This window comes from Struthio camelus, chromosome W (genome assembly GCF_040807025.1).
Source record: "Struthio camelus isolate bStrCam1 chromosome W, bStrCam1.hap1, whole genome shotgun sequence".
In the NCBI taxonomy this organism is placed as follows: domain Eukaryota; kingdom Metazoa; phylum Chordata; class Aves; order Struthioniformes; family Struthionidae; genus Struthio; species Struthio camelus.
The window spans coordinates 63,046,172-63,059,926 of NC_090981.1; the positions used below are offsets into that span (position 1 = coordinate 63,046,172).

The 13,755-nt window shown below is 38.6% G+C and overlaps 1 protein-coding gene across 2 annotated transcripts in view; it reads left to right on the plus strand.

Moving 5' to 3' along the window:
* The first annotated feature begins 1,681 nt into the window (after positions 1 to 1,681).
* LOC104138510 (phosphatidylinositol 3-kinase catalytic subunit type 3) overlaps positions 1,682 to 13,755 on the plus strand; it is a 77,373-nt gene continuing 65,299 nt past the window's right edge. For both annotated transcript variants that reach the window (XM_068925127.1, XM_068925128.1), the window contains exons 1-4: positions 1,682 to 1,818; positions 3,047 to 3,235; positions 3,766 to 3,909; positions 6,093 to 6,222. In XM_068925127.1, the coding sequence (XP_068781228.1) occupies positions 1,751 to 1,818; positions 3,047 to 3,235; positions 3,766 to 3,909; positions 6,093 to 6,222 (531 nt within the window). In that variant the 5' untranslated portion in view covers positions 1,682 to 1,750. The remainder of the gene's footprint in view (positions 1,819 to 3,046; positions 3,236 to 3,765; positions 3,910 to 6,092; positions 6,223 to 13,755) is intronic.

Sequence of the window (13,755 nt, forward strand, 5' to 3'; positions counted from 1 at the left end):
TAATTGAGTTTAAATTACTTTTTGCACTCATGACACACGCTCACTTCACAATGCTGGGGAGCAAAGGCTTCATTTTATTGATAGATCATGAACTTCCAAAACTTGCTAGCTGTGGAGAAGAAAGAAAAAAAGACCTTCTTGTCAAAGTAACCAAGGAAAAAACAAAGCGTTAAGGTGAAATGGCCCTTCTTTCGTTAAAGAAGAGTTCATCCCCTACGTTAGCCTCTTTCCCCATTGCAGCTAACTCTCCAGAGAGGGAGAGGTCTAGCTGAAGGCGCCCTTTCGTACCAGCCCGTTAACAGTTCCTGCTGTTCACATGAAAATGGAGAGGAACGTGCTAGGTCCACACTACAAATTATTTTTCTGGTAATACAAGCAGAGCATGCCAGCAGAGATCACCCCTCTCGTGGCACACTCGAGAGCTAACCCAAAATGGCACTTTTTCTGTTTACATTGAGCGGTCCTGAAAAGCGGCACAATGTGAGTCTCCTTTTCTGGTCAGACAGAGAGAATTGGCGCATGAAAGTAACAATATGCATATTTTTGTTACTTAAAGTGTCTGTGATCCTTATTAATCCTCAACATATTATGAATTGTTTCAAATCACAAGATTGTTTTCAAAACTGAAGTTGTGGGTGATTATCACTTGCCTCTGAGTCTCAGGTGTATGGTCATTCTGCATATATATATATATATGTGTGTGTGTGTGTGTGTATGTATGTATGTATATGTATATGTATATGTGTGTGTATGTGTGTGTGTGTGTGTATAATATATATATTATATATATTTTTTTAATGTTAAATGATGATCAAAGCCCATCTACTGATTGTGGCAGCTGAGGCTTTAGGAAGAACGTAACAAATGAAATAAATTCATCCTCTAAATTAAGCACAGTGAGACTCATGGTAAAATCACTATGGTGAATTCAGCAGTGAACCTGTATTTTCAACAGCCTTGGCAGCATTTGGTGGATTGTATTGCTCTTTGTGGGCGAGGACAGTTGTCATTTCGCCCTTTTTATTAAAGATGCAGGCAATATAACAGTCTTTGAGCCTGACGTTATGAGGTGCGGTTTGATAAAGCATCGGCGTCTTTATCAGATGAAGGGGCGCCATCCACTCATTTCAGATTTTGTTTTTCACTTCTGTAGCGATACATCTTTTCGGCACTGAATTTTCACCCAAGACGGCCTACTCGGCACACACACGCCATGCCGACGTCCCGCGTTTCCCCGAGAGAAGGAAGGTGGCGCTCGGCCTCCCTCACATGAAGCAGCCCGGGAACCTGAGCCTCGGCCCCCTCACGAGCACCACCTCGGTGGCCGCCCCGACGCGACCCAGCCATCTTGGCTCTCAAGCGGCAGAGGCCGCCATCTCGCACACAGCATCGTGGGCGCGGCCATCTTGCCATGCCTCTCAGGGGAGCGGCCATCTTGCCATGCCTCTCAGGGGCGCGGCCATCTTGTGTGCCGTACAAGCGGGGGCAGCCATGTTGGTGAGAAAGACCCGGGCGCAGCCGTGTTGGAGCCGCCCACTCGCCAGAAGCCGGCTGGCGGCCATCTTATTAAAGGGCAGTGAGAAGGGGAAGCGGAGGCATCTTTGCTCCTTCCTCCCTTAAGGAACATGGTGGAGGCAGCGCATGCTCAGAGCGGGGCGGCGAGCGGGCCGGCGCTGGTGGCCGGGGGCTGTTGCGGGGGGGCGGCTCGGGGCCCGCTCTGGCGGCGGGCGGGCGGGGGCTGGTGGCAGCCATGGGGGAGGCCGAGAAGCTTTATTATGTTTATAGCTGCGACCTGGACATCAACGTGCAGCTGAAGATGTGAGTGGGGGCGGGGGAGTGGCTGACGGTGCGCCCCACCGGGCGGGCGGGGTGCGGGAAGGGGCCTGGTCCCAGGGGCCGGGGTGCGGGGGCAGCAGGCTTTGCTCTAAACACCTTAGAAACACTTCTGGCCTTAAGTCGCGGAGCGCAGGGCAGGGCTAAGGCCAAACTGGATGTAAGCATGCTTACAGAGCAGTGGGTGCCCTCCTGCAATGTCCTATACTGTTCTTACAAGAAACTTGTTAACCTCCTCCGAAGTGTTTCTGTGGCAATGTTAGCATTTGTCTTGCTGCTTGATCTTACAAGCCCCCCCCCCCCCCCCCGGTGCATTCCCAATTATTTAACATTCGTGTTTGTTTTGCAGGTATATGTGTCATGGTATAACTGAGATCGGAGAAATTCCGCCTACTTAATGTGACACTAAAATTCTGCAAACCGTCTCGGAGCTTTAATGAAAACATGTTTGATTTGTATAGGCCGCTTCTGTTTAGCTCTAATATATTATTTGAGAGATGCGTGTCATCCAAAGCCAATTTCAGTATGTTTCGTGTTCCTTGAAAATAAGGTTTTCTTATCAGCTTCCCCCTCCCCCGGTAGTATTCAGAGCAAGTGTATGCGGACGTTTAGTGTTGTGTTTTTAAATACAAATAACAACAGTATATGTCATCTCATTTTTGTTGCCCTGCTTAGGGCACCTCATTTGGTGCTATCTAAGAACGTACAGGTTCTACTGGAAGATATCATCTCTGTTGGGAAGACAAACAAGCAACCCTTCCCCTCCCTGCTCTTCCCCCTGCCCCACGTATATATACATATGTGTGTGTGTGTGTGTGTATATATATATATATATATATATATATATATATATATATATATATATATATATATATATATATATATATATATATATATATATATATATATATATATATATATATATATATATATATATAATATATATATATATATATAATATATATATATATTATATATAATATATATATATATATATATATATATATATATATATATTAAATATAAGCAAAATAAGATTTTGAATATGCAGATATATGTATCCAGAACACTAATTAAAAAATTAACATTTTTATTTATTATTAATGTTTTAAGTGATACTAAGTAGCTTAATTTAGGTTTGTTATTTCTCTCTCTCTCTCTCTTTCTCTCAATCTCTCTTTTTGCCCTCTCCCTTCCCCCGCCCTCCTCGTAGAGGGAGTCTAGAAGGGAAAAGAGAACAGAAGAGTTACAAAGCTCTTTTGGAAGACCCGATGCTGAAGTTCTCCGGACTCTATCAAGAGACTTGCTCTGACTTGTATGTGACATGTCAGGTGTTTGCAGAAGGGAAACCCCTTGCTCTTCCAGTTAGAACTTCCTACAAAGCTTTCAGCACTAGGTGGAAGTAAGTGACTGCCTTTTGCTTCATATACCTCTTAGTAACTTGAGAGATCCGGTTGTATAAATAAATCTATATTTATTTTTTGTGCATGTCAAAAGGATTTGTTTTCTATTGTTTTATTCAAATAACTTAATGTTTCTTCAAGTCTATTTGTGTTTATTCAGTGTATCCCTGACAGCACCAACAGCCTCTTTGTATAATGAGTTTGTTGCAATACAGCTATTTGTGTGTTTGGGTATGGCTCACTAGTAACTATTGGGCCTGGACTAACACGTTTTTGTGTTCTTTATGGAACAGACTGATCTTGGAATTATTCATAAAGCTGGGGTATTTTGCCTGTGACCTTTTAATTGTACATGCATGTAACTTGACTCAAGATTACATGTAAGTATTTGAATGGTTATAGCTTGAAGGAAAATACTCAGTGTGCCATTAGAAATTCATATTGTCAGGAGAACCTGGATTGTGTAGACTTAGTATAGAGTAACTTGAATTCTACAGTTTTATGTTTAATGAAAAGTATTTCTCTGCAGCTGGAATGAATGGCTGAAACTGCCTGTGAAGTATCCAGATTTGCCTCGCAATGCGCAAGTGGCTCTGACTATCTGGGATGTATATGGACCGGGTAAAGCAGTTCCTGTGGGAGGAACAACAGTCTCGCTCTTTGGGAAATATGGGTATACTGTTTTTTCTTCTGTGATACAAATTTAAACCTTGCTTATGAGTAGTAAGACCAGGTGGTTACATTAGAGTGTTTTTCCTTTTTCTTGTACCAGGTTAACAGTACCATGTTTAAAAATAAGATGCATAGGAGATATATATATATATATATATATATATATATTTTTTTTTTTTTTTTTAATACAACTTTATACATGCAACAATTAAAAAAATCGACTCTAGGTGAAAATCAGAGTTTAGACCTATTTTTCATTCTCTGAAAGCTTGGGGTTTAAGGTAGCAAGTACTGAAATCACTTCATATTGTATGCTTTTGTAATATGTGGACCGCAGTACTGATACCTTAGCATATGTTTGTTTGATTGGCCTGCAGTTGGGCTGTTAATATGGTGTTATTTATAAACGTAATTCAGGATATCAGAATACTTAAAATTATTAATCTATATGATAAAATAGACAGTGGGCTCGCTTAACTTGATAACAGTAAGCTGGAAGAGATTAGAAGTATGACAGTACACTGAAAAGATCTTGACTAAATGTAAAGTTGACTGAAAAAATACAGGAAGCAGTTTAAGGAAAAGTATGCAGTGCTAGTATTTTGTGTAGTTGATTTTAGTCAATATCTAATGGGGACCAGCTGCCCAGGAAAATCCTGGAAAAGATCTGGGTTTTATAGTGAATCTGAAGTTGTGCGTGTTTCAACATCATGATGCTTGGGTGAAATGTGCAAACACATTGAATATATAAATACAGGTATGTGAATCAGGGACAAGGTTGTATCTGTCCTTTTGCTCTACTCATCCATTCAGCTGAAATGTGTCCAGTTCTGAGTGACTCGATTTCAAGAAAACTGGGAGTCCAGGGGAGTCCATGTTATTGATTTCCTAGAAAATAGGTGTAAGGAGAAAATAATAAGGACTAGTGAAGCTGAAGACGACAAGACTGTGGGGACGTTTTTTCTAGTAACAGAGAGCGTTGGAAAATGCGAAAATAGCCTTTCTTCGTGTCTTGTCAGTGGATAAGAGGTGATAATGCTAAATTAAAGCTTAAAGAAGTTTAAGTTAGTGTTAAGAAATCTGTTCTAGTGATCACTGAATGAAGGAATGATTTTAGCGGTAGATCTGTCATTGCAAATCTTCTAAAAACAACTTTGACCAAAAGATTGTCGTTATCTTAGGGCAGAAAACTGGGCTGGATCATTTGGACTGTAACCCAAAGACTGCAGGTGGTTTTTAAAACATTAGAGCATAATTCCTGGAGAAAGTTCTAATTTATAAATGAACTTTAGTGTTATTTCCAATGTGGAATGGGGAAATAGATTGGTGGAAAGCAATTAACAAATATTTTGAAGTTTAGCTTCTTGTTTATATACATGGAAGTCATTGTGGCAGTATTCCATGAAGGGATTCCATGAATTCAAGGTTAGATGGACCTTCTAGTGCAGTACTACTTAATCATTTTTAATGGCTGATTTTTTTGAAGTGTTCCTTTCAGTTGTGTTTGTCTAAAATTGTCAGGGAGTTAAATAGTCAGCTCCCATTGGCAAAAGTGATACAGTTGATTCCTCGGAGTATCTTTTAAAAGTGGATCAGCACACACCTGCAAGGGGAGTAGGGTTTTATAGCAAAGAGGTGTGGTCAGTTACCCGGTGAAGTTCTGTTCATTGTACAGTTCCAGTCCAGTTGGATGATGTGTTGGAGTGTTTTTTTTCCCCATTTTTGGAAGCTCAGAAAGCTGCTTTTTATCAGTTGACCTTCAGATGAAACTTAGGCAGTTTTTTAACTGAATTTTTTTCAGACTGGTAGACATAAAGCCAGTATTATAATCTACGAGTCAAGAGGAGTTCTTTAGATCTCACTACAGATAAACCGTGAAGATCAAGCTCTGTCCTCAGTTTACGTTTGTACTACTCCATGGACTGTTTCTTCCATTTACCAAATAAGTTCAGATTTGCTAATTTTCTTTTAAATCTCACGTGCCAATAAAAATGAAGGGTATATGGGGCATGAAGTGCGGGGCACTTTTGCAGTTCAGTTAAATTGTGCGTGGCAATGTGCGTCTGTAGGTTTGGCAAAAGAAGCTAGTTCAATTTCTTGCAGCTGCTGCTGTATGTTGATTCCTAACAGCTGTAATATTTTCAGTTTACTAAAGTGATTCTGTATTGTTTTTTCTCCTCGCAGTATGTTTCGTCAAGGAATGCATGATTTGAAAGTTTGGCCCAATGTAGAAGCTGATGGCTCGGAGCCCACCAAAACTCCTGGGAGAACCAGCAGCACTGTCTCTGAAGATCAAATGAGTCGACTGGCAAAGGTAACGGAAAAGCTTTTCACATATCTCTTAAAGGGTTGCTTACACTTTTAATGAGGAAGTCCACTTAATGAAGATAATTTTCACAGCAGAAAACAAAATGCGAAGCATGTCTTCCTTTGACTGTTAAATGTTTCACAGGATTCATAGAAAAAATGAATAAACTAGTTCATACTCATGTACTATTGAAATATTGCTTAAAAGAAGACATAAATACCATTGACAGCATAAGGAATTTTTAATGTATGCAGCATTCCATTGTAACTACTTAAAATCCTAATCCTTTGTAGAGAATGAAAAAAGTGATCGTGTCTTGAAGACACTTGAAGTCGAAATGCTAGCTGATTCAGTAAGAGTTCTTAACAATAACTCGTGTAGAAATTACAGGTAAGAGAGGCTAGTTTCCTTTGGTAGCCATTCTTTAGATTTAAGACTGTTTGTTGTAGTCTTCAGATGTGTGTGAAGTGTATCTACATTAGAAAGAACTCGAGTAGAATTCATTCATTCAGGATCATGCATGTGTGTTTGTATATAAATATCTTCTGTTGTGCAGCTTGATGATAGACTCTCTTTTGGCCATAAACACAACTTCTGGAATTGATCAATAAATGCTACTTCTCTGCTAATCAAACAGACAGTTCAAATCTCCGCTGATTCTTTGGGTGAACTTACCTAATCTTGCTGAATGGCTCAGCTCTCTTACTCGGTGTACTTTCTTTTTGATTTTGGTCTCCCAGTTCTTCCTTGCTTTTGTGCAAATTGAAGTGAAAGAAAGCTGCAGGCCATAAATACATCCGTTTTCTCATCCAGAGATTTATCATGGCAATAAACTAACTTTCATTTAAGGTCTGCCTTTTATAAGGCTAGTTCACCTTGAGTTTATAATGGGAAACTCGTTATAATCTTCTGACTTGTAGCTAGTAGGTCACTGTAAAATGAGGAAGGTGAATTTCAAGAGCAGCACAAGGCAGCTTTGATGCAGAAAAACATTGAGATGCAACCTAATAGCTTTCTTGTTAGGTAGGGAAGTGATACAATTGCTTAATGTCATACTGATTTTATTGAGAGTTCAGACTAATAGTTTTTTTTTTTTCTGACAGCATTCTAAAAATATGAAACTGGAAATGTTTGACTTAACTCTTCATGATTTTACGTTATTGGTGCAGACTTACATAAATGCAAACTACAGTGTTTCTTTCCAGTAAAACCAAGAAACATACGTTGACACGCAATGTAGGCTTTGAGTTGGAGAAAAGGAGGGAGCAGATCTTAGGAGGAGGAGCGTAGGCTTTTATCCACTTGCATCTGTTTAAAGCTTTCTGCCAGCCGTGTTTTCCCATTTCTTGGTCATAGTAAAATAAGTCCTCTTTAGGATTAAGGAAGTTCTGTAGAGGGATATCAGCTGTCAAGGCTTGCTTATATTTCATCAAATGGGAAGGTGGGCCTTTAAGCAAAGGTGTTGGAATGTAGTCCTTCCCTTTCCTGCGAGTTCCATAATGCGGGCATGAGCATACCCTGTTGGTACTTTTCCTCTCTTCCCTTCGCTCCCTTCTGCTCCCTAACTCAAGAAATATAAGCAACTTAAGTGGAGTATTTTTGTCTCGGAATACATGTGTCCATTTTAGCTTGTTCTTCCGGCAGGTGGGAGATGACAGCTCAAATCCTCTTAAGTAAGAGAAGGGGGTTCTCCTTTTTTCACATCCCAAATGTGAGTTCTAGCTAATGACCGCTAAAGGCTAATAGCGTCACGTTCACTATCCTCTGTGCTGAAAGTTGTTTTGGGAGAAACTGATTTCTGAAATGTGCAAGTCTCATTTTGCAGTGGTATTTTGTTTTGTTCTTGTACAGAAACATCTTACTGACAGATACTGCTGGTAAGAAAATTGAGTGGAGTTTCTGGGTCATATGTGTATGGGAGCTTTCATTTGCACAGTTCTTTACACAGCAGATGAATTTCTGTGGTGTGTCATGTATAAGTAGGTATTATTTGAGAATAATCAGCTTCAGTTTTTCCTGTAACTTGCTCATCAGTTGCCGAATGCTTACTGATGCTACTGTATGGGAAGGTGTATGTAAATATAGATGAGAGAAGTGGTGCTAATTAAATAAAAATTAATTTTATTTTGGGATTTTTTCCTATCTATGTGTTAGGCAGGCTTATGATTTGTAAAAGTGCCATGATACTTACTGATGTCTGATATCAGAGGCCAAATTAGTCCTCCAGATAATAAATCATATGAGAAGAACTTGCTGGACGAGCTTATTGAAGGACCTTTTCTCCATGTGAAACATAACTCAGAAGCATGTCAAGGGAAAAAAAAAAAGTTTATGTGTGTATGGTATTTATTATTATGGGGAATTCAGATAAAATCAATGACTAGCTGCCAAAACAACGGAATCCATGACCTTCCAAAGTAATTGAAACCGTGGCAAGGTTTCCGTTCAGATTGAATTGCCATATGGTTATGCTATTACAAAACACATTAAAATTGCTTGTGAACTTGCTACTGGTGAAAGCCATGACCTTACATCCTTCGGGTCACTGTGAATACTGATTCTTTTTCCCCATACAAAGGAGGGTGAACAGGGAGTGTGGAATATCTTAATGTACTCAAATATTAATATCATCAGGATTTTAATCACAGAATGTTTTTCTCTTGTAAGTGATGAGTTAGTTTATTCCTTTTAAACAAAAAGTACTCTTAAGTTCTTTTTTGATCCATTCATTTCCTTCACCTCTTCTGCTAGCTGAATGAAAATATCTAATAACAGTAGTGAGCAATGGGGGTGTTTATTCAGGAAAAGAAACATTCAGCTTCTGCTACTAAATAAGGCATCCCTTTAGACAGCAAGTTTTTTTTTTTTTTTTTTTTTTTTTTAAGCTTTAAATACTAATCTAATAGAGCAGATCTTCTGAGCCTTGTAGGCAGGCATAACTAGTTGACATATTATGACCTTTTGTCCGCCTATAACCAGGTTTAAGGGACTAACAGTTTTCTTTTAAAACACGCAGAATGACTTTCCTTTATTCTCTGATGCAGTGAAAAAGAAAATTAACTGATACTTCGTGACAAACACAGTTTAATAATATTTTTTTTGCCAAGGCCTTGATAGGCCTGATCCTAAATCTTTATATGAATGCTGAACATGTATACATGGTATTCTGAAAATTCTGATGTGTTGGTTCAAGGTAATGGAAGTAAGATACCTTGAGTAAGAGACAATGTATGTGGTTTTAGGGTTGTTTTTTTGTTGCTGTTGTTGTTTTTTTTTTTAAGTAGGATGTTATCTAGACCTGGTTGAAATGATGTACACATGAGGATGAGTAACTTCTTGGTTGCTGAGGATGGAAAGGCCTTTCCCATAAGCTCGATAGGACACAGGTGAAGACAGTAAGTGGTGGAATACAGACTACCCAAACAAAGTTTCAGGTCTTATCTGGTTATATCTGCGTGCTGCTGGCTCTTTGCTGTTAGAATATATAATGAAGTAGTATATGAGGTGAAAGGCAAGTCTTACGTTATCTTGTTAGTGCAGACAAGGTACACACTGCAGTAACACTGCTGAGATAGAATTTGATGAACTAGCTTTAGAATATAGTGCAAGATTACAGAACTCTGTTCTGTTCCTGTTTACAATCCTACTGGTAAGTTAAAAGAAACTGCAAACTGGTTTTCTGGTTTGTATGCTTTGGTTTCCTCCAGCATTCTCAAATGTTAGTCAGGATTATATGTTTTTTCTTCCTTTTCGTTTTGTACTGAAGTCTCTGCAGCTAATTTGAAGATTAGCTCTTCCATATAGGATTTTCTGTTCTGTAATTCTATTTAGAAGATAAACACTATAGAAAAGTATTAGTTCAGGCTTTACTAGAAAAGAACTGTATACTGAATGGAGTTAGGTAATTCTTAGAAGCTGCAGTGATCTTTGAAAGTTTATGATGTGTCATGTCTTATTACTTCTGTAAAGTGTTACTGGAGTCTAGAGCTTGAAAAAAAAAAAAGTTAGGTGAATCAGCTGCCTTAGGCAAACAATCTCATAGTCATTATGAGGTATTGTTTCTTTGGTTCGTGGAAAGAGTTCAGAACAAAGGGCCTCTGATGTTCATGGCCGGTTTACTATTTGGTCCTTAAAACAGTCATTTTTTTGGATATGTGGAAACATTTAAAAAAAAAAAAAAAAAGGCATGGCAGGGTTTTCCCTCCCAGTTGGATAGCTCTTTGACTTTTCAAATTGTGACTGCTTGTGACCAGTCCTTTACTTTGACTGGTAGTGCTGATAACTACAGACAAAGTACAAAGCTTTCCACTGAATATTGATCCTTATCTGCAGAATTTAGACTATACTGGGAATCTAGAATCAAAAAGCTGAATTATGTAACTTACTTGTGACGTGAACAAATATTGGTATTGAGAGCTGAATGCCACGCTTGCTTTCATAAGTAATCTGTTTTAAAATTTAATTTAGATCTTGAAGGGAGAGGCCACCAAAAGGGCTGTATTGTATTTCAACTCTTTCTATGTTAAACCATGTTTCTAGAATATTAAATCAGTTGGAATTCTTGTCTGATACTTGGAAGTTGGGAGTCTGTTCCCGAGATGCTGTTAGACCATAGCGCAAAACTTGACTCTAATTAGGAAAGGAAATATCTTCTCTGTATTTTCCTTGTCTTTTGAAATAAGAAAAAAGTGCTTTGTGAGTAGGGAACAGCCAAGACTGTTAGATATTAAGGGGCAGTTGATTAAGGCATTAAAGGACAAGGATAAATGCTTGCCAGTTTATCTTTGACAGACTGATTGGACTTTAGTGGCTTCCATAGTATTGCAGGGCATGACACATACTTCATTGTTGTTTCCCATTGCCCGCTACTGATACAAGAACACCTGCAGAGAGGCTGTAGAACCCTGAAATTTAATTTAATTAGTGATTTTAATGGTGGTTTGGAGTCTTTTGGAAGCTAGACAATATTTGTCTGTTATGCGAACGTTGCATCCAGGAGATGTAAAAACCTGTTTGTTTCCACAGCTCGCAGAATTTCTGGAGCTTAGCTTCCTGTGGATTTGTGTCCTGTATGTACTCTCCAGATTTGTTGGCTCCAGATCGGGACGTGCATTTCATGCTCTTTTCAAAGTACAACACTAAGAAATTTGTTTATCCTAAGTGATCCTCGGTAGGCAGAAACTACTATAGGAAGCCTGTGCAAAAATGCCTGGACCCTGACTGCTGAGACACCAGTTCACTGGGGATTAGAGTGAGAACGACGAAACAGTACTGCTGGTGCAAAGTGTTGATCTTCTTTCTCTGAGTGATCCCTTTTTTTTGTATCTATAATGGTGAGCCGCTGAAAGTCTATAAACTCTGTGCAGCCTAGACAGCTCCCAGCATGTGGCAAGTCCTACCTCTTCTGCACCTTTGTATCATATGTTCCCGCATGTATAGTACGTGCCATTCATGTGCTGTCCTAGTTTTCTTTGTATATTGCGTGTCCCCTGTCAGCGAGGCCAGAAAATTGAAGTGGGTATGGTTGTATGGCCTATTCCAATGTAAATCCTCCTGGTTGAGCTGGGAGACCACAACACAGAAAGCTGATGAACTAACAGTCGCAACCTTTCGCTTAAGAGCAACAATTTTGGGTCCCTTTTCTCTGTCTAGTCTCTGTCCAGATACTGATTTCTTTGAAACATGAATGACCTTGATGTCTTTGAGTCCCTCTGCCTAGATATATGGAGAAAGGAGCAAATGGAACAAGCTGTTAAGGAAAAGGGCTGGCTGGAGTACGAGATGTCCTTTTTCTTAAGAAACTGCTAGAATTGGGTGCATAATCATGGATACTTCTTGTGTATGTTTTGAAAGACTTCTCAGTGTTAATTCTTGTTCTTGTATTGTCATGTACTTAAAGGTAAACGGAATATAATTTATCATGTAACCACAATTCTTCTGTGGACTCTGACTCTTAACTGTTTGGAGACTTTAGATAAACACAAATCTTAAACAACAGCTATGACGTTTTGAGCACACTATGTTCTTCCATCATCCTTAATCAGCAGTTGAGTTGATGTATATTCTGAAGGGGTTTGATTGTCTTGCTGAAGGAATCTGTGCTTTTAGGTCTTAAGTCTGATCAACCTGGTCGGAATCGGTGCTGACCCAGCTTTGAGCTGGAGATGGAGATAGATGACCTTCAGAGGTCTCTTCCTGCCTGAATTACTCTGTGATTCTGTAAGTTTCTTGGAGTTTTAAGGAGAATATATTTTGGTTCACTAAAATAATATTAAGACAGGTATATAGAGTGAGATTATTTTCCTTTCACTTTTTTCATCACGTGGTAACCAGTGCATTTTGAGTGTCCTTTAAAAAAAAAAATTGCACTTCTCAGGTACAGTCTTTCTTAGATATATTTATGATTTCTCTTATTTAGCTTATAACTTCAGGAAGAAAAAGTGTTCTTCCTATGCAAAGAGTATTTTCTTTAAACAGGTAGGATTTAGTTGCAGAAAGACTTGAAACACTTGTTCTTTCTTTTCAGTTTTAAAAACAATGGGAGAAATTTCCCTATTTGGTTTAGAGTTAACATAACTTTGAAATGTAATCTGACATGCCTAAGGAGCTTGAAAAAGATGCTGTAATGTTTCTAGTGCATCTTTTGAGACTCTTAAACAGGGTAAGATTCAAATGGATTAAAGTCTAGTTCTGTGCCCCTTGCCTGGCTTAATCTCTATTATAATTCTTCCTGTATGAGAAGTGAATTGAATAGGGAATATTCATGTTAATAAGCTTGGCTTCCAGAAACAGCATGCTGGGGATTTTTTCATTCGTTTTATTCAGGTTTTTTTGGACAGAACATCTTTAGGTTTGAATTTGTGATATTATTGAAGCCTTACCTATGCAGAACCAATTTTTTTTTTTTTTTCATCTAAAAATGCTGTATAGAGTCCGTATTCTCATACTCAGGGATTCAAAGCAGGGATATTACTGTAAACAACTTCTTGCACCAGTTTATTGCTATTTTTTTTTTTTTTTGGTATTGTTGTCTAGACGCTTAATACTATGTGAAAATGTATGGTATTAATTTCTGTTCACATAGGCCTAAGAGAGACCACGGGCAAACAAGTAGTCTCCTGACTTGATCTCCTCCCTTCTCCACTTACATAAATGTTGTTGTAAGGAAAATAATCCAATACAGGTGTCTGTTGTGTTGAGCCATGTTGCTCTAATACGAAGAGTTCTGTTTCACAAGGGAGTTGTGCAGTACTGAATTCCAGATCTTGTCTGCTTAGAGTCAAAACTGAAGTAAAGAAGTCAAATTCTGATTGTTTCATCAAACTCCGGCTAAACTATTTAGAAGTTTAACCTTAATGGGTTGGTTAAATTACAGATCTTTTTTTTTTTTTAGGAACTTGAACATTTGGAGGAAGTGAGTAGTGAGGGGACAAGGCATGACAAACCCTACTTCGGAGGAAGTACATGCTTCTAATACAAAATAATCTAATGCTTAATACCTATAGGGTTTCTCATTATGCTATGAATTGTGTTCAGCAA